The sequence below is a fragment of the Chanodichthys erythropterus genome, chromosome 2, assembly GCF_024489055.1.
Source record: "Chanodichthys erythropterus isolate Z2021 chromosome 2, ASM2448905v1, whole genome shotgun sequence".
In the NCBI taxonomy this organism is placed as follows: Eukaryota; Metazoa; Chordata; class Actinopteri; order Cypriniformes; family Xenocyprididae; genus Chanodichthys; species Chanodichthys erythropterus.
In genome coordinates, this window is record NC_090222.1 from 19814699 (window position 1) to 19836827 (window position 22129).

The 22129-nt window shown below is 37.6% G+C and overlaps 1 protein-coding gene across 2 annotated transcripts; it reads right to left on the minus strand.

Annotated features, from left to right (window-relative positions):
* Positions 1–1557: 1557 nt before the first annotated feature.
* Positions 1558–22073, minus strand: setdb1b (SET domain bifurcated histone lysine methyltransferase 1b). Of its 2 annotated transcripts, XM_067404325.1 has the most exons (24): positions 21402–22073; positions 20836–20974; positions 20191–20277; positions 15045–15271; positions 13999–14162; positions 13884–13927; positions 13196–13490; positions 12879–13080; positions 12715–12788; positions 12259–12449; positions 11944–12073; positions 11411–11546; positions 11193–11324; positions 7574–7862; positions 6973–7325; positions 6387–6503; positions 6108–6277; positions 5541–5783; positions 4723–4887; positions 3872–4044; positions 3622–3709; positions 3104–3342; positions 2859–2947; positions 1558–2211 (listed from the first exon to the last, which is right to left on the minus strand). In XM_067404325.1, exons 1-24 carry the CDS (start codon positions 21464–21466, stop codon positions 2094–2096), a joined length of 3930 nt encoding a protein of 1309 aa, XP_067260426.1. In that variant the 5' UTR covers positions 21467–22073; the 3' UTR covers positions 1558–2093. The 2 variants fall into 2 exon arrangements, with proteins under 2 accessions (XP_067260426.1, XP_067260431.1); XM_067404330.1 differs by lacking the exons at positions 20191–20277; positions 20836–20974; positions 21402–22073 and adding an exon at positions 16480–17407.
* Between the last annotated feature and the right edge of the window lie 56 nt (positions 22074–22129).

Consider the following 22129-nt stretch of genomic DNA (forward strand, 5'->3'; position numbering starts at 1 on the left):
CAGTTCATGTGAGTTCAGTGGATCAATATTAATATATTTGGTGCACCAAACCCCCCCCAAAATAACTATTTATAGTGATGGCCGATTTCAAAACACTGCTTCAGGAAGCTTCGGAGCGTTATGAATCAGCGTGTCGAATGTTCTGTTCGGAGCGCCAAATTCAAATGATTTCAGCAGTTTTGTGGTTTGACACGCAATCTGAATGCAGTGTTTTGAAATCAGCCATCACTAAATAATTTGTTATTTTGTTTTTTTGACGCACCAAAAATATTCTCGTCGCTTTATAATATTAATAATGAGCCACTGTACTCACATAAACTGATTTAAATATGGTTTTAGTACATTAATGGATCTTGAGAGAGGAAATGTCCATCGCTCTCTATGCAGGCCTCACGGAGCCATCGGATTTCAACTAAAATATCTTAATTTGTGTTCTGAAGATGAACGAATGTCTTACGGGTGTGAAACATGAGGGTGAGTAATAAATGACAGAATTTTCATTTTTGGGTGAACTTACCCTTTAAAGTGCTTGAAAGATGGTTTCCCAAGCATATAATAATTTTCATTTTATTGAAGACTTCCAAGATAACTGTTGTTGATGCTAATAGCTATTTTTCTGTCAAGGACATAATTAACATTTTTTTTTTTTTTTTTTCCATATTAGCTAACAAGTAAAACTAAGATTCACAGAGCTAATCTCTGACTCAGTTTAAATGACGTGGTCATAATCTGTTGGCTGTTTTTTTTGACTCATCACATTCGGCTAGTGTTCATGCTAAATTTTCTCACAAAGGGTCTCATTCATGAAACACGAGCAGAACGAATTTATGTGTAAATCGTGTGTAAAGTGGTTCTGGCGTAAATTTTCGGATTCATTAAAATATTAGTATTTTCCAAATGTTAGTTGGTATGAAAGAAATCCACACCTGCTCCCAGCCACGCGTAAATAGTGCGTTTAACATCCAAACGTTTTGGTCATTAATAAGGCTGCATTTTAATTCACCTTAATATTGGTACATATTTACACAGCATTTTGAAAAAATATTATATATAGTAATAACATACGTTTTTTCTTTTTACTTTTATTGTGAGAGCCAGTAATAGCATCTGCAAACGGAGCACTTTAATCAAATAATGGATAGATTTCAATAGGGCTGGGCAAACTAATGGCCCCTTATTTGTTATGGAAATTGTTTCCTATAAAATGTCCAAAATCCTTCGTTTGGTGTCATAATATGATGCCCATATATAGTTGTCAGTCGGATTTAATGGGCGGGATTTATGGTAATTGAGAATGAGCGTGCACGCGCGTCCCATTTACGACTGATTGGAATTCATTAACACACACACACACACACACACACATTTCACTATCACTTCTGATGTTTACGAAGTATTTGTGAATCAGGAGAAGAGTTTTCGGGAAAGTCTCTTTACGCGCAAATCACTGGCATATTTACTCGTATATTTACGAATGTTTCATGAATGAGACCCAATAAGTGCTATTTTTAGCCATGTGAATACTAAGAATCACAACACAGGATGACATTTTTGGTCTTTGGAGAACTTTAATTCAAATTGCGACAAAAGTACAATTTTGTCTGTTTTTATAAACTTGTTGACCAACAAAAGCACATTTACACAGTAGCATATATACTGACAATCACAAAACCATGAGTAAAATGAAAAAAAAAAAAAAAAACCTTGAATCTTCATAATCAAAACTACATGTATAAAAGAGGAACAAAAGTTTGACTAAAGCAAAACATTAGAGTCTTGAGATTGACATACATATGTAAAAACTAAACGGCTGTTTCCAGTAAGGATTGCGTAAACCACAGTGATAGATGCCATGGGCCCATTTGGGGTTTAAGGCGGAACTCTGTGAAGTGGGACAGTTGAAAACACGCAAACATACAATGTTTTTTAATTACTTCAGTAAGTTCCTGAACGAATTCCTCTTCGTTCTGCGTATGCTCAGTTCTTATCAGTAGCACAGACCTTACTGGACAAATCCAACTTTCAGGAGCTCCAAGTAAGTGTTCACTGGCACGTCTACAATAGGAGACCTTGAGTGCGTGTGTGTGCACGTGTTACAGCAGTCGTCCTCTGCATTCTGTTGATCCACAGCAGCACAGAAGCTCCTTGCCCTCTACACTGCCAACTTCATAATTATAATCCCATGTCAGCTCCGTCCCTGCTCGGATTCGCCTGTAGAAACACACAGGTTAATACAAAAACTGTAGATATGTTTACATGCAGCCAAATGAAATCATCTGTTAATATTCCTACTAATAGCTCAAGCAGAATGAAAAACCTTCATGTAAACACCTCAAATCAGAAACCAATCTTATATGGTGTAAATCATAAAATGATCTGTAAAACAGAATAACTGATCTAAAAACTAATGAATCCGACTACTTTTAAATTTGGTCAAAAAAACTGCACACATACAGTATGTGAGAGACATAAAAGCAAGCAAAATAAATTTGATAACACAAATGGCCTGTATTATTTTGTTTATATTTTATGTTTTTCATTATAATTAAATGAAAATGCAAAATAAAATTCATCATTTTAAATGCTAAATGTAAATTTAGGCATCACAACATTATAAAAGTACAAAATGAAAAATGAATATTCATTGAGATGTATATTTAAATTATTAGTGTTTTTAAAAATTAACTTAAGGTGAGCATTAGATGACGACAACAGTAATATAGGTGAAAATAGAGGAAATTAGCATGCCCAATTAACCAATTTATAATATCTAATAAAAACAAAAAACTAATATCGACATATTAAATTATTCCTCATTCAATTGCACAAAAAACACTGTATGATATCATCATGCTCACTTGCTAGCAAAGAAGGCGACCCAGGGGAAGCGCAGATCATGAGTGTCCACAAACACATTCTGGACGAACAGATTGGGGCTGCAGCTATGCTGTGGGACAAAGACAGCAGAAGAGAGGATGTAAACACAGTAGGTACGAACGATCATTGAATTAAAAATCAAGTAAAGAATCCTTAGATATATGATTTTAATAAAATAAAATGCAAATTCAATTATAAGGTCACTCATATCTGGTATCATACTCACATTGAGGTAGCGTCCGAGGTTGCCTTCCAGTTTGGCATCAATGATATAACAAGATTCCTCCCCATCGAAGAACTGGCGGGTGTTTTTAGGGCCACCTTCGACCCCGCCACCTCCATGTCCATGAGATGGGCCTGAGCCACCTCCTCCTCCACCCCCTCCCCCTGTTTTCACCATCATTCCATGGGACTTCAAAGCAATGCCACGTGTGGACTTCACAGCCACCTGCCTCTTCACCACAGCTGAGAGACACAGACAGAGAGATCTAACAATGTTCTATATAATGGTGTTACAGGGACTTGATGAATGTAAGACTATCTGACTATCTCTAAATTTAACTAACAAGATGAGCATCTCATTCATAATAAAGATGCAAGATGTAAAGTGTTAAAAAGTTTTTCTGCTCATCCACCAGGAGAACATGCAGATTCATTCAGCTGACTGAAATGTGGCAACGGTTTCACTTATATAAGAAAGTTCACGGATGACGACAAGCAATTTGACCTTTTCTTCCATCTTACCCTGAGTCTTTTTCTCTCTCTCCTTGTTGTCATCTGATCCTGAGCTGATAGTTTGCACATCATCACTGTCAGAGAGGGTCATCACATCCTAAAAAAAAAAAAAAAAAAAACAGATAGAGAGATCATAATAAGAATGGCAGAGAGAGAGAGACATCAGTGCATCAGAGTGAAACAGTTAGAAACAGGAACAAAGAGACATTTCATGTGAAAAGTAAAACAGGAAAAAGGATGCATGAAAAACAGCAATCACCTTCTTCTCCGTCTTCATGCCTCCCTCCACCTTGACACTCTGATTCGCAGAAGTGGAGGACTGGCTGGTGAGCCAAGATGCTACTTTACTCTTCCCAGTCTCCTCTGGCATGGGAGGGGGCTTCCTCTCCTCACCCGCAGAAACACTTAGTCCATCCTTACTGTCCTGACTCTCTACAGCAATGAGAGAAAATGATGGGAAAATTAACTATTCTGAAATTAATAAATTAACTTACTTTACTTCTTTTTGCTGCAAAGATAAAATATATTGTATAAAAACCAAATACATTTTATAATTTAACATATGAAATAATATATGAAAACAATATATATTATTAGTATTACATTAGTAGTAGCAACTGTTCAAGACTGTTCAATTTCACCAGAGAAATAAAATATATATTGTGTTGTGTTTATATATATATATATATATATATATATATATATATATATATATATATATATATATATATTATATATATATATATATATATACATACATACACACACACACACACAAATAAAAAAAATTACTACTACTACTACTAACAATAACAACATAATAACAATAATAATAAAGTATTATAGTATTAAAAACTGTTCAAGACTTGTTCAAGACACCACAAAAATAAAATAAATAATACAATGTATAATATATGATAATATTATTAGTAGTAGTAAGTTTCACGAAAATCCAATGCGGACCATGCTCTTGACAGGTTTTGTGACAATTTAAAAGCCTTCTACACACACAACTAAACTTTTACTCAAGTCTGCCCTCTAGTGTGATTTAATTTCACTGTCTCAGTGATTTAATCTAGCTGTCTTCACCTCAGACTAATGTGTCCTCACCTTCTTTAATTCCCTTGGCCTGTCTGCGGGTGGTGTAGCTCCTCCAAACCGAGCTGGTGGTGTAATACGTGTCTTTCACAAATGTGTCATCTGAGCTGTCACTTTCATCCTCATTAGAGTCTTCGTCTTTGTCATCGTCGCTGTCTTCAGAAGAATCATCTTGGCCTAGTAAGTGGATAAAAACAGTAGTGTTATATACATGTGAGAAGATTATAACCCTCACCTGCTGGATATACATTATAACAATGAACTTGTGCTCAAGCTCAAAAAGTTAAATCTATGATACAACACTAACATTAAAATGCATGCGAGTAGAAGTTTAAAAAACCCAACCAAAAGGCATTTATATTAAAGAAACATAAGCAAGCTTTTAATTTAAAATACTTTATAAAAATAATATATATATACACTTTAAAAAAGCATGACTGTATAACATTCCTAGGTAACTATGAACTACACCTGCAAGGAGACCTGTGTGAACTTAAGAATAACTGACTTCACTATTCTGAGACAACTTTGCAATAATCACTTTTAACTAACGGCCCCTAGCTGATTTAGTGTGAAGTTAGAAAAGACCACTTTTATTTGCTTTTAATGCATTGAAGACTATCCATCAATATGGCTAAATTCATTTGGGGGCCAAATATTTTGAGCTTCACCTTCACCATAGTAGGATTCATAATTTTAACATACAATTACTGTACTGTGTCAGACCTGGTTGGTGTCATTACTTTTTTTTATCCCCGAAAACATGGATATTAGTAGTAGTAGAATAGCAGAATAAGCAGAATAGTCAGATGTGTGCATAGGTCTCTCACTTTTGCCGGTAGTGCTGCTGTTACGCTCCTCCATCTTGGTGGTGGATTTACCGTGTTGGGAGGAAGCAGGTAGTTTAACCCTGCTCATGTCCACCCCGCTACCCTCGCTGTCGGAGCAGTGGGCCTCACTCTCGTAACCTTCTTTAAAGTTCTCCACACTCTCAATGTGGTCTAGATTGGCAAAGTATTCATCGCCCATTTCCAAACCTTCTTTATCGGCAAAGTCATCAGTCAGGATTTTACCTGAGAAAGAAAGAAACAAATAGTGTTACACTTTATTTTAAGGTGACATAGTTACATTGTACTAACTCAAATAAGTAGTACTGAGTAATATTAATTAACTACATGTATGTACTATAGAGTTATGTTTAGGGTTTGGTTCGGATAAGTTACTTGCATAATTTACTGTTATTACTATAGTAAGTACATGTAGTAATGTGTAACTAAGTCACCTTAAAATAAAGTGTTACCACAAATATTAATGTAAAACAATTTAAGGGAAAAGCATATGCAAAGACTAAACACTGGAGTGATGTGCTTTTGAATAAACTTTTATAAGTGTGTTACCTGCATAGATACAAACAAAGGAGCCCTTGGCAATGTCATCAAGGCAACGAATGCCCCAGCCTTTATTCTGGGTCTTAAAGAGCTGCAGTCGGACCTGCAACCCGTGCTGAACCAGACGGTTAGTACACATCTGCGCATTACAGCGACACCGCTTATTACATTCATAGATTCTGAGAATGTAAACAGAGTAAGAGAAGGGGAAAGAGAGACATTACAATTAAAAGGAGATAGAACCAACATGAGAAAGACACTATGGAGGGATGGTTATGCATCACAGACCCTGTGGGGAGACATTCTTCCAGTCTCTTGTGATGGTATCCAGCGTTGGGGTTGATCTGTCCACCTGGAGTACATCCTGTAGCCTGTAGAGTCAGCTGATGACATGAACACTTGGATCTACAAACAAGCAAAGGTACAGAACAAACAAAATCAGGTCTTGTGTACTCCTGGTATTCAGTTTCAAGAATAAATTACATGACTCCATAATAAAATGTAATGAATTCCATTAATTATTTAAAAAGTTTTTGGGGAGTTGCACCACTTGACACTTAAAAAGGTCAAATTATCTGATATTTTGATAGACTTTGGGTCTGCAAGGTCTCTATAATATAAATTTATGTTTTATGTTTTTTCTGCATGTTACCTTGACTAATAAAAGGTGAACAGGACAAATAAAATTAAAATAGGAACTAATGCACAGATAAATCAGTCACAACAAGATCAATAATATGCATCATGCTGACTTGATTATTTCTTTTTAAAAAAATATATATTTTAAAACAATATGCTAAACTATTTTAAAAAGGCTTTGTTGTTCCCCATGACATTCTTTTACTAATGTTGAAAGTTAATCAATGATACTAACTTGTCTCTGCAGCCATCAGTGCAGTCACAGCCCACCAGGAAGTCTGAGCTGGTGTTAATAAAGACTCCATCTGCTGGGATCCTCTCTTTACTGTAGGCCACACTGGGTGGAGGCGTGTTGTCGATCTCGTTCACACAGGACAAGGGAATGTCTTCACGACCGCTTGTTATGTCCCGGATAAAGTAGAAGGGCCTCTGCGGTTGGAATCGGCGGTCAACCAACACATAGGGGTCCAGACAGAACATCTCCAAGAAGATGAAGTCACAGTGTGTCTGGAAAAGGTAACGCTGGATCTCTGCCATATTTCTCAGACTCAAGCCACATGGGGACTTGTAGATGACGTGGAATGACATCTGAGCAAGAAAGGAAGATGGTTAATAAAAATTAGTATATCCATAAGTATTGATCATCATGCTCTAGATATTTACAACAACCATGGAAAAAACCCTTTTCGGTTGAGGCAAATAAGGCCCATAGACTATTGTACATAGTATATTGAAGAATGAACCATAGTTCACACAGATGTCACTTTCAAATGCAGTAAGCAACTTGCTGAATTCAAACAAAGGTAAATGTGACAGCACCTTAAGACATAACAAACCTTTCGGTTAAGGCGTCTACGGCCTGTCATGCGCCGGAATTCATATAGCAATGGCGTAAGAAGTGGGTTGCGACCTCGGTGCAGGTTGGGACGAGTGGGCCGGATGCGCTTTAGACAGTCTGGAGTGCAGTTGTGTGTAAGGTAGAAGAGTCTGTCGTTTGGGGCCTGATATGACGGTTCCTGAGGAATACGCTCACTTGTGTAGGTTGACACAGTTGTCTGCAAATTATGGGACATTGGGGTGATTGGTGTCAACGTATGCACAGGTCCAGACTGCAGAAGAAAGAGCCTGCAAGTAAGAAAATAAGATGTTGGCACATTGTGTTGTTGACCAAATCTACTTCTTACATGTATTTACTCTGCAAAAAAAGAAAAAAAAAAAAACCCATGTATTTCTGAATAACTCTGAATTTGATTTGAGTCATTGGATTACAAAATGTTTTGGACCTTGTTTAACTATTTTGCACTTGAGCAGACCACTCAAGACTATACACTAATATCACACGCAAATGTTGACAAAGAGAAAAAAAAAGGGAAATGAGGCATACACACTAAAGGCTGACCGATTCGTCGGTTTTGCCGATTAACCTGCACCGACAGCTGATTGGTGAACCAATCGGTTATCGGCAAAAATCGATACCAATAGTTTTTCCTGGTTGCGTCTGTAGCTGGAGCGGCTGAGAGGGCGCTGAGAAGGGTCTGCTCTGCTGGCATTATACAGAACGAGAGCGGCCTCTAGAGGCAAAAAAAAAAAAAAAAAATCTCACTGACTCCTCGTGTTCATTTTGATTTTAACACGTGAGGCTGTGCGTTGCACGGAGAGCGCGACAATTCAGATGCGCGTTTAAAACACCGATAGCGAAACGGTATGTCATATAATTATAAAGTAATTCATTTGTTGACTAGATGCTGCATTAACAGAGAAAGAACAGCAGTTGCCATCAAGGCTGAGAGGACAGGAACATTAGTAGTACCTCCTCAAGCCCTTCCAAAAACACGCAAACCGACCGAAATGTTTAATGTCGCAATTGTTACCATCTGCTTGCATCAGTTTATATCCAGCCGGTCACTTTTATGCGTTGATTAGCTGGCAAAGTTGCAGATTTAAACCTCGTGACGCGACTGCTTTATCAACATTGATATGTTCATGTAGTCGACAGAAACAAACTCAGAAACGCATTCGAATTCAGTTCTTTTTTTTAATCATCACTGCAATATATATTTTGTTATTTTGATTAGATAATCATCGAGTGTTCTAAAATAGAAGCAAATAAAGTGAGAGACTATAAATGTGTTTTTCTAATGTAATTTTAATGCTCTGGCTTTTGTGTAGATATTTAAAGATGGCCATCTTTAAGCCTGACTGGATTTATATGAAAATGGTAACACTACAATAAGATTCCATTTGTAACATAACTAAGGTTAATAAATGCTGTACAAGTATTGATCAACATTTACTAATAGATTTCAATTGAGTTTTAATTTTTATTTTATCTGAACCTTAATGCACTATGAACATGAATGATTAAAATATTAATACATGCTGTAAAAATGTATATTGCATAATGCAAATAGTTCATGTAAGCTAGCTAATACATCCTTGTTAACAAATAAAGTGTTACCTAAGAAATTTACATACATGTTTCTAGGTTATAGCTAAAGAAACACACATTTGACCTGTAATATTTTAATGTTTAAATTATTTTCTGTATTGAATTTCTGAATTTGTTGTGTAGAACTTATTTTATTATTCATGTTTATATATTTATATAATTTAGTACATTTTCATGGTTCAGTACTTTTTTTTTTGCAAAAAGTTCAGTACTGTTTTAATTGGAGTGTTATGTTTGTTTTTTTATCATTTGATTAATCGGTTAAAAGGCAAATATGGCCCAACCTAATTACCTAATTATAAATAAAATCCACTATCGGTGATTTGAAAAAATCTGAAACTATTTTTCCTGTTTGATCTATTGAATAAAATGCCATATAATTTAACATGATGTGACTTTTTCTGGAGTGCCATTTTGCAGAGCCCGTGCTCATGTTGTTATAAACAGATGCTTTTCTTATGCTTTCTATAAAAAAAGCTTGCTGTTTTCTCATTTTCATTGTGTTTATTTTGTTACCGAAATTCATCTAACAGTCTCTCTCAGCAGTGTGGGCAGATGTTCGATAACAGTATATCGCTACTCACATGTTTTGAATTTCCTTGTTACCCCTAAACAAAGAACGAAAAAGAACTTCGTTTTGAGTATATCGGGGCCTTAACACTCATTGTTTAGTATATATGTGACCCGCTCTGGCGAAATAAGTCGGAAGTCGCAACGTTTTATTTTAAGATATGGGCCGATAATGTGGAAAAACGATGAAAAAAATAAAAAAATGTTTAAGCTAATTTCAAAGAACAGACTTTCAAAAATAATCTCCCAAAGTTTCGTAGTCCAGATAATTGAGTAAAGGTATTTAAATGCCTATTAAATTTGACATGGTTTTAGTAATTTCGCTGGAAATTTCTCTCGTCACTTATTAGCATTTACCGGTATCCCCTGAAACGTCACTATCTCTGCTCTCCAAATATGGTGTTACACGTTGTATAGAACCAATCAAAAAGCTTAGAAATGTAAACACTCTATAAACGCTGATTTTTTTCAATGGGAAGCCCCGTTTCGACTGACAGGCACGCAGTCGGTCCAGCCATCCTCCTGTCAGACTAGCGCTTCAGACAGTCCTTCAGACTGAAGTTTTCGTGAGGATTTATAGTTTATGGACTGTTTTGATTTCGGTAATAACATCTAGAAAGGTAAAAGCATTTATGGCATCTATAAAAGAGATATATGAAAGCGAAATGAAAGTCCAGCGAGGAGGACGCACGAGAGGATAACTGCGCATTTAATTGGTATGTGTATACTGTAATACTGCATTTACAATGCTTATCAGTGGCATGCACTTTGATCGTGAAAGTGAAAGTGCCCTTTGTGGTCGCATTGCGGTGCCCCTGTGTTCCCATTTTTTTCCCGATGTGAGCTCCATTCCATTACAATTTAGAGCGGTTAAGGCCCGGGTATACTTCATTTCCAGTGAGCCTTTTAAAGAAACTCCTTTGGCCATGAGCGCGGAAATACGTGCATCACCCATGGTCATAACAATTCACCCCCAGCCTGGTTTAATAGCATTTTATATATATATATATATATATATATATATATATATATATATATATATATATATATATATATATATATATATATTATATAAAAAAATGTCTTTGCTCAAATTAAGCTGTAAAATAAATATTTTATCCCTTTAAAAATGCAATGGATTTTGAAAGATAGGCCTATCAACAAAAAAACGGGCAAAAAACTTTAAAAGTGATTTTCTCAGGTTTTCAATTGGAAAAAGAGGGCAGATGACCATAATTCAAATGGGTTTATCTTTAAAACCATTCAAGGTATGACTTTGAATAGGATATCATTTTAAAGCTTATTGTCTCATCTTTCCATTAATACCAAAATCTCAATTTTGAAATTTGGTCACTGTGACTCATTTTGCTGGATCAAGTCACATATATACAGATCACAGCAGTGACAAGTACCCAGTCCCTGGGCATCACACTAACCTGGATGTATTGTTTTGTTGAACAGTGCCAATTAGTGGTTTGGGCTGGAGGTCAGAGGTCACAGCCTGACGAGGCTGCAGTGCAACTGGACCAGTGCTCTTCTTAGCCATTTGACTCTTTAAACTGGGACTCCTGGAATGGAAGAGAAAGAGTTAAACAACACTTCACCTGTATCATTAAAAGTATTATGAAAGAACAGAAGCTCTTGAAGCACTCACTCTGTGCGGGCAGGTTGTGGGGGTCCGGCAGGCAGCGGCCGAGGTGGTGGGAGCTGCGGGGCTATAGGCCGACTGGCACCAGGAGTACTGTTGTCACTAGTGTACTGCACTACAGGGCCCTTTGTCCTCAATGCTCCTAAAAACACAAACAGTTTTAGTAAGACGCAAACTGAAAATGAATGCAGAGAAAGAACAGACCAGTAAAGACACTCAGAAGAATAAGAATAATAATATACAGAAGAATAATATTTTTGGAAACACTTTCAGAATTATTATTATTTTTTCATAACTGACAGATGATAAAAATAATTGATAGCAAATCAAAATCCATCCTGCTTTAAAGGTTTTGCCAATTAAAGTGGCAGGCAACATAACAGCAGTGTGTGCTTATAATAACGCTAATGTAGTTTTTTTAATGTAGTGTCTTTAGTTATCGTTCTTGGTGTAAACAGGCCTTAAAATTCCCTTTCAAAAGACTGCTGAGCTTCACATGTAAAAGATGAACAAGTGGAAAACACAAAGCAATCAGTTACCCATATTAGGCCGCTGTCTTTGTTGACCAGCCATTTTCTTCTCTTGACTGTTAGCGGTGTTCATTTTCAGATTAAACATAGGTTCTAGTCGTGTAGAACCACGATAAATCCACTCACTGCGCTTATCATCCTGCAACATCGAAAACAATATTGTTCATGGTCAAATGTCATTAAACAACATACAGTGACTCTGCACATGAACATAACTGTTAAGGGACAATCAAAAGATATCCAGCAGCAAATGTATGCTTTTTTTTAATTTTTTTAAAAATCTTTAACTATAACACTTCTATATGTGTGTGGTGCCAAGCTGACCAGGAAAAGCATTTTGACAAGGCTGCCATCCACTTCTTCCACACGGCTTTTCCACCATGTCCCTTCCCATTCCGTCTTTATAATTTGCCCTGGCTTCAGCAAAACCATTGGTCTGTTGGGATACGACGTGATATACTCCTCAATGAAATCTCTACATGATGCATCCTCAATATCCTCCCATGTCTTTTTCACTGAATACAGGTTGAGTGAGAGAGAGAGAAAGAAAGAATGATCCATTATAACAAATTTAATGCAATGGCTACTATTCATTGATTATTATTTTACAAATAAATCAGATTTATTTCTTATTTGTTTATTTTAAAATTGATCATTTGATTTGTCCTTAAATTAAATAAAATTATTATTAAACATTTTATTATTTTGACATTACTTAAATCAAAGAGAAGGTAAAATCAGTAATAGCAGGAAATTGAAAAAAGAAAAACAGTTTCTTACATGGTCTGCAGATAGGGTAGAGCTCAGGCAGGCCCACGTATGAGGCATAGCCATCATCAAAAAAGATAAGGAATCTGCAACAACATTCAGTCAGAATATTAGTTTGACCTCATGCAAGACCTCGTCTTCTATCCAACAATGCCAAGATTTTCTTTTCATCTTACCTCATACGGTTTTTGCTGTTGGGCATCTCAGCGACTACGCCTGCATAGAGCCAGACTTGATTGCCATCCTTGTACCTGGCAACAACACGGGCACCAACAAACAGTCTCTCCAGTGTTGGGTGATAGTCAAATGCCACATGGTTGCCAGAGAGAAGACTCTTCCCTTTATTCTCAAACTTCACTTTGTACTTCAAATTGTTCCCTGTGAACAATTGATATCAAAAGAATGGATTAAGCTTTGAGATTAATTTCCTTCCGAACACACACTTAGCAGTCGTGACATGTACAGTACAATTCAATAAACCGTAAGCACTTACCCACTTGTTTGATGGCAACAAGTGTTCCACGATGCCACGTCTTGGTTCGTTTTTTACCCAAAAGTGTCATGTCGAGCTTGATGTTATCCTGTTTTAAATTAGGGTTTGGTTGTGTGGGCGCATTCCTTGGGCCTGAGGACATAAACACTGCTGGGACAGCCAGAGCACCATGGGTTTGTGTGGAGGGGGCTTTAACGGATGTGGCGATACCCGATGGGGTTGTTCTGTTGACAGTCTGGGCTAGGTTTTGCACCTGCTGAGATGTTCTTTGAAGGGCAGCTGAAGCCTCCTTCAACTATAAATATAATCCAGGAAAGGAAACATCAACTAAAGCACCTGACAAATAACTTTATGATGTAGAAATAGTATAGCATTATGGTGCGGTCTCAATTTTTTGGCAAATTTGCGCAAACAAAAAGGTCCAGTGTCAATAGAGTGGCGATGTATGAAGCACAGCTCAGACAGAAATCACTTTCAAATCAAGCAGCTTTCTGTTGTTTAACAAAGCAAATGTGTGTGACCAACTTGAGCCCAATGCAAAATCTATGCCCACACACAAAATTCTCGATCATGTGGATTCCTATGGAAATGACTGGATTTCGCGCATTAATATTCATTGAAAAATTATAAATGTGATCGCACCTTTAGAGTGGTTTGTCAAGTTATTTAAATGACATGTCTGTCTTACCGCTGGGTCCTTGGCTGGAGTTACAACCTTCTTTGGAGGAACCACTGGAGAAAAACACACTTGTTACTGTAAAATTTTTACATCTATAAAATAAAAAAAATTACATCTAACTTACCACATCCCACAGCAATGACATCATCATCATCATCGTCGTCAATCTCAATGACCTCAGAAGTGTTTGCCCCGCCGACACCCTCATCCTCCGAACTGCTCTCACGATACACTAGACCCATCTTACTGTACACTTCCTTCACCAGAGTTTCACACTGAACCACAGACCTGTAAAAACACACAGATTCATGCACTTCTTCCAAATCCTAGATTTCACTCAAACAGAGACCTACAGCAACTGATGGGAATAGAAACTTGCACCTGCTAAACTCGTGCTGTGCTTTTGATCAGCGTATCAGTTGTTTACCACGATAATTGTGTGAGTATTGAATATTTCTTGAGAAACTTATAAAAAGAAATAGTTTGTCTGTTTGACTAAAGTTTGAGAGGACAGATTCTTTCTTTACTTTTTTCCCTTAATGCACTGGATCATCAGGGCACCACAGCGGATGCACGTTTAGACAGCTGTTTCCATTTCTGGTGGTTCTTGGCCAGGACTTTTTCCTTAAAGTCAGCCCCAGTCCATTCTTCGATATTGTCTGCCCACATTTTCCTTTGTCTCCCTCACTTTCTTGTACCTTCAACCAGGCTCTGGAGAATGGTTTTGGCCAGCCCAGAGAATCTGGTGACATGTCCATACCACAGATATTTCCTTCTTTTTTTTGTTGCGAGGAATTCTTCATAGGGCCCAGCATGCCGCCTAATGGTGTTGCGCAATTCCTCGTTGGTCACACGATCTTTGTAGCTGATGCTCAGAACCTTTTAGAAGTGTAATTTATGGTTTGCATCCCTCATCAGATATCATTGTGTCAAGGTATTTGAACTGGGACACTGATTGCAGGAACTGGTTCTGGATGATTATTTGGGACAGTCTGTCATCAGTTTTGTTTTATCAGTGCTGATTTTGATCCAATAATTGGAAGATGTCTCATCCAGGTGTTCCACAAAAATTCTAAGAAACAGTTTGGCTGTTTGACTGAAGTCTCATTGTTGAGAAGAAAAATACTGTGTTGATCTCAGTGCATAAACTCTCACTGACTTTATACTTACTCTGAGGCATTAGAGCAAAGAGTGTCCATATCAGCGACTTCCTTCTCCCTCTTCTCAACCCATTCCTGCAGCTGCTCCAGCTGAGCTTTCCTCTGCCGCACAGCCTCGCTGCTATCCACCTGCTCCTCGATCCACCTGCGCAGCTCATCCAAAGAGACCCCTAACTCCTCCTCCAACTCTGGATCCAACTCCATCTCCGAGCTCAAACTGGCATCCACCTCCATACGCTTAAAAGAAAAGGAAAACAGGGTTAACATGTTATATCACAGCATAAATCCTAAAGTTACATCTAAAAGGTGCATTCTGTAGTTTAGCTGGTAGACAGATATATGCTCCCTTTCAGTTGAGAGTTGAAGAGGTTTCCAATCACATATGTTTTCCAACAATGACATTTTTATTAAAATGACCAGTATCTTATTGGTCAATGGGTGAAAAAAAGAGGATGCATGCATTATTTGTTATTAATGAAGATAAATATACAGCAATCAATCAAGAAAACTAACACTTTACAACAAGGTTCCATTTGTTTACATCAGTTAAATATATTTAATGTTAAAGCAGCATCTGCTAATATTTCTTAATTGACCTGAGATAATATGAACTAACAATGATGAACAGGTTTTTTCCTTAAGTAACGGTAACAAAGATCAATAAATGCTGAAACAAATTGCTCATTGTTAGTTACTGAATTAACTAACAAGACATTACTGTAAAGTGTTAGCAACAATTCTATAGTTCAAACTTTTTAGGGTGAATGTAGTCAGATAAATTTTCTTATACGAAACAAAGTTGAGGCTTCTCTGTGCCTGCTCAAAATTCAGTTTAAAGACACAAAGCCACTTTAAAGTAAGATTGAATTATGACTGCTCTGAACCACTTCAGCCCCTTGTATTCAAGTATAGAGTTGTAAAAGGAAAGATAATGCCAACAAAGATAATTTGGCACCAGTCTTCTGTTTTCCCATGATTGTAGTGAAATACAGAACTGTAGCATACATACCTCGCATGAACAAAATAACTTGTCTGTAAAAATGTAAAATGACCCCCGTTCAGAATATGTAAACGTGTCTGATCATGTAGATGATATAATGGCTACAAATTATTGATAATATTAACTGATATTCACTCAATAAGGAGAAAAACCCTATTCAACACTTAAAAAAATAAATGTAAGTTATGTATGCCAGGATGTGTACTTCAACAACCACAATTCCTGCAAGTCAAGACCTATAAACGGCGCGCAACACACGGATGAGAGGGCTAAATAGATCACTATGCACATTTCTGGTTAAATAAATAAATAATAATTAAAAACAAATACCATAGTACATTGGTTTTCGTAAATCACCAACATGTGAACATGTACAAAACAGATCAGTAACATGCAGTCAAGTTAGCTTCATTGAATTGTGTTGATGCTAACTGAGTTAGCTTACCTCCACTAACGTGCCTGTGCCTCCAGCTCTTTTGTGAATTACTCCTGTTCGCCGTGTTTTAAATGACCGGCAGACAAAGTGTAGTGCGTTTAAAGCTTTTTCCTATACCGGAGACATTTTAGTAAAATTGTTTTGATTTGTATTTTATTTTGACATTAATTCCACGGTCATCGACCAATCTGCACAGCAAAGAACCCAATGAATGTGTTTGCTTGGTTGATGATGATTGTACATGCTTGACCAATCGGCTTTTGCGAGACGAGTGAGTGGCAGTTGAAGTGATCAATTGCGTGCAAGTAAAAACTAGAACACGCCCCCTACAATGCAAAACGCTGTGAAAATGCCTGCACTACTGCGCTACAGAGTACAAAGCGCCGCTCAACGAGAATCAAATACAGTAAAAACAGTACAACTGAAACAATAAAACAATTTATTAAAATACTGACCACACCGCAACGTATATTTTATTATTAAATATATATTTTTTTCTCCAAACATAAAAGACTTGTAAGCCTATAGCAAGAACCCACACTGTGCATGTGTTATCCTAAAACAACACATTCATTGTTGACTTTTACGATTATTTTTGTCATTGGAATTTTTTTTTTTTTAAATGACCACATTTTTTGCCTATTGGCTGTTATTGCAGCATCTTATAATGTTTAAATTTTAAGTGTTGTTTAGCCCACTTAGTTTAAATGTAACATTCCTGAAAAAAGTAGCATTTTTGTTACACATATTTTTATGGTTTATAAAACACCACCATCTCATGTTAGAATGACAAGAAAAACTGGACTGTTAAAAAGACTCTGCGATTATGTACATATTTTATAATCATATAATTCATTGAAAATATCAGTTTCAATAGAGAATACAATGCTAGGCGCTGCACAGACCGATCGGCCTATGACATCAAAGTACCGCAAGAGCGATTTAAAAGCATAAGGAGTCGTATGCTCTTCAATCACTCTCGCAGTACTTGGCCCGCGTCTCAATGCGCATACTATCCATCCTAAATAGTAATATTCAATACTATTTAGGTTGGATAGCATGCACATTGGGATAGAGCGTTTAATGTCATACACCGAACGATGCATCTCGAACAAGCCTAATGAGAAGGTGACATCACTGCGTTTTCACTCCGCCTTGCATTTTGGCAAGGCGTTGCCATATAAGCAGGATATGCTATTCGTTGCCATGGTTACTTTAACAATGAGACTGAGAAAGATCATAAGGGAAAGAAAGCAGCTTGATATTTGTTTGCATTTTTTACAATGTGGCACAGTTTCTTGGGAAGTAATGTAGAAGGAGGAAGCAAAAGGAACGGGGCTCTATTGGGAGAGGCCAAATATCACCGCTAAGCAGCATTACTAAGAGAAACTGTACGCACATACTCTTCTGATGACAAAATTTGAGTCACGCACACTGTACGCTGAATCTCGTGTATGCGTAAAAAATTAACTATACTTTGGGCTTTAATCTCTCCCATAAACTGTAGGCTTGTTCGACTTCATGCAGCGCTGCACAGACCGATCGGCGGCTGACTTGAAGCGGTCAGAAATTTTTTCTGACTTGAGACAGCGCCGACCCCATGTCACTGTGACATATGGCATCAAAGTACTGCAAGAGCGATTCGAGAGTAGTTGGCTGAGTCAGCCAGTGCAGCTTCTCAAGAGCGGCTGGACGGGCTCAGATGATGACACAGCTGTTCCACGATTGGCCGGATTCACCGCATGACAAGGATCATGTGTGTTTCATGTTTATTCTGAAACCTTAAGTTCCATTAATGCTCACAAATTTGTATTTTTATAACAGTAAAAGCTTATTTCATGTAGTTGTGATGTTATATTGTGTCAAGTTTATCAAAATAAAACTGATAAAAAAAAATGTAGAGCCCACTTCATTGGTATTTAAATAGTATTGACGTATGTATGTTGAACTTTATTCTTGTACAAACAGATGCTGTATTAAGCAGTACATAAAGTATTGAGTTCAAATGTCTCTGAAACATCTGTGTATTTGACAAATATATTTAATTTATTTCATTACAGATGTGATAAAGTATGCAAACAAAGAGCGAGTGCCACTTTGAGAAGCAGAAAATGTACAACGTCTCTGTTTTCAGCTCCTCCCAGACTGCATGCGGCTACTCTCGCCGATCAGTTACCTTGTATAATGTATAATGGATGTAGTGTCCGTGACATCACCTGTTGGTTTCTGAAGAGCATTTTTAAAGGTAAAAGTTGGCGGAGCCAGCCGTCACTATGTGTCACTCCCAGATAACCAAAAATAGGCAAAGAGGCAAGACGTGGGAGGAGCTGAGGTGCCTGGTTGCTAAAACCACTTCCACCTAGCTCTATGTGATCAAGCTAGCTCAGGCTAAGGAGCTAATGCTCTATGCTACTGGTAGCATAGAGGTTGCTAGTCAGAGGCATTGGCGGTTGATATTTAAATGCTTCCGACCTTACTTGTAGTTGGCTTGATGGGTGCTTTGTGTCCTTTGCCAAGTGGGTTGCGGCTTAAGGATATCAAAGGCCGCATCAATTGCGCGCAGGAATTGCACTGTGATTGCACATCCACTGATCTGGGGATACATCAGCTCCTGCTCACAATACTCTCTAGGGCATCAGCAACACTGCTGCTGAAGAGCTGGACTGCAAGATTGACCTTCATTTTCTGATTTCGCCCCTGAATGTGCACCATTTTAGCTTTGTTGCCAAGATGCAAGCCTTCCTTCTCCTGAAGTTTGTGGAGCTCTTCAATGTACCGCCACCTTATCTGCTGGCCATCTTCTCTCAGCAGAACCTCAACTGTTGAGAACACATTCCAAAGAAGCTTGAGCATGTGACATGGATCCATGTGTGATCCTCAGAATGGAGAAAGTAAGGTCACATGTCCATGATGCTCAAGTTGGCACCAAACTCCCTGATCACTGCTAAGTTTTGGGAGGGTCCAACACACGTCAAGGAGACAACCCTACCTCCGATTGCATAAAGCCTAATAAGGCTCTCTCAGATGATGCTTGCTGTCTCTGGTCCTGTCATGCTGTTAATAAGAAAGTAAGCAATGGGAATCTTCCAAGACTCATTGATTGCAACAACCGTGAGGACCAGTGCTTGGACCAGTATCCATTGGTCCTCACCAAAGTCAGTTTGCTTATGAATGTACATTTCATCCATCATCAATGAGCAAACTGTGTCTTTTCCGAATTTCTTCTGCTCAGCAACATGGCTTTTTAAAGCTGTGAATGAAGCAACAGTAAATCCAGGATCTGCAGAGATGCTACTGTACCATTTTCTTATTGTCTGAGGATGAGGCAAAGCCAAGGGAAACTTCTCTCTCACATAGTCATAGGCCTTTGGAGAGTAGAAGTGCAGTGTAGTTGTGAATTACTGTGAAAACACTGACCTTTTCTTCTTTTGGATTCTCTGAAAGACCTGATGCTGAGTGTGCTCATTTTCCACTCCGATTTGTGTGTTGAATGCTGCTACCCAAACCAACATCCTCACACACATTCGCTGTAAGAGCAATGTCATCATGCATGATATCTTGAGCAGCAAAGGCCTGTTCAGATGTGTCTTCCATCATCATAACATTGCTCTGATTGGCAGAATGGATGTTGGCGCTACTCCCATTGTCTACATATGCAACCTTCTCGTTATTATTTACAGCAGAAATAGGGATGCCACTTACCACCTCATTAATACTAACCAAGCTTCTTCTTTTTGGCTTTTTTTCTTTGCCCTCGGAGAAAGAGAAAACGGTAGGCACGGCGGTGTCCTTCAGACATGTCCTTCCCTAATAAAAATGACAAGAAACATAAAAAAAATATGACATTATTGCAGAGTAAATGGCATAGCAGTTATTCATAACAGAAATGTACGTGTTTATGTTTCATTAATCGGTCTATGAATGTACAGATTACACATTAAAATTATCATTGCTATTAAAAGAATATTTAACTGTTCTCAATAACTGTCACTATAGAATCATGCTGTGTTCAGCTGTCTCACTTGGAGAATAATTTTTCCAACATGAATTTCACAGAGAGATTTTTTTTTAGCAATTCTCACTCTGTGATAGGGTATTTGCATTAAATACACTGAAATGTAAAGGTTGGCAAAAAGTGGTCATGTTGCTTGAATGGTAAAATCTTAAAAAAATTAGATTTTTGCATTGGTGAAACACTAAACTTCACTGGTGTGTCACAAATTTCACCTTAACAGTGACCTAATCAAATATTTAGTAATGTAATGTAAATTAATGTATCATGGTCAATACTTTAGCAATTGTATTCTCTATTTCAATCAATAACTTGCTTGACTCTTTGTAAGATAAGAAACAAGGTCTCTGCACCCTGGAATCAGTGGTGAAGTGATGACTCTCGAAGTGTTCACTGCACAGACGAGAAGCCTTGTTAGGAGTCCAATTCTGTTGTTTCATGTTGAGCATCCACTGATCCAGCCTGAAATGGTCTGGATCACCAAGAGGAAAACTTTGCACAGACAAACAGATAGTTACCTCCTTCACTTTACATGCAAACAATACAACTTAAATTACTACAGTGTCCAAAAGGTCATAATAAATGTATTTAAGCTTTAAAAAGTTTGTGGACATCACAGTCCTCATTCTGTTCCATTACACTGTCTATTCTTGAGTAATTACAGGACTATTTCCTACACATATTTTTGAGGATGTCAACAATTGAAACAAATACTTCCAAAATAGTCTGTGTTAGTAAATTTTACGCTATTTATGAGATAACATTATATGGCAACGTTTCAGACTGTTTTATACAGTCTATGGTTTCAGCCTACAGCTAATCAAAGTCAGTCGGATTCTGGAGTGTAGTAAAGGTTTAAATAAAATTATAATTAATAAATTATTTTAAACAAATAAAATGATATTATAATTTCACTCACCGGAAGAAATGGAGCCCAGACTTCTTGGACGGTCTGTTATTGCAATTAACCGCACAGCAAGCCATATTATTTGAAATTTGTATGAAACAGAGATTACAAGTTGAGTGGCTGGAATTAGCTGAGGTGAGCTGACGGCTAACAGACAGCAGGCTAATAGTGACAGCAAAAGCAATCCATCTGTCACTCAAGTGGTCACGCCCTTAATTATGCAGAACTTTAAGACTTAATATAATTTAAACGGATGAGTTATAAAAAAAATCACCCCACTAACAGTCGTCATGAAGGGCAAAGTTAACTATATAGACCAAAACCATTTTTTGTACCAGGCTGTAAACATTTTTTTCTGCTGTAAAGTTAGGCATGTTAACATGGAGGGTCTACAGGATTGATTTCCTTTTGGAGCCTGTCTCTAGCGGCCAGTCGATGAATTGTAGTTTAAGTCACTTCCGTGTTGAATTCAAGAAAGAAACCGGAAGGTTGCTCCTTGTGTCTCCTGATAGAGCCCCTTTCATTTCGTTTCCTCCTTCTCCATTTCTTCCCAAGAAACTGCGCTGTATCGCAAAACTGCAAATAAATATCAAGCTGCTCGCTCTCTCTGTTGCTCTTTCTCTCGGGCTCCGTCCCAAATGGCACCCTAAACACTCGCAGTCTTTCTACTAGTCCGCACTTTCGTGACGTGACGCCGCTTTGACTGTCGGGAAGAAGTCTAGTGCGGGCTCAGCAAAAGT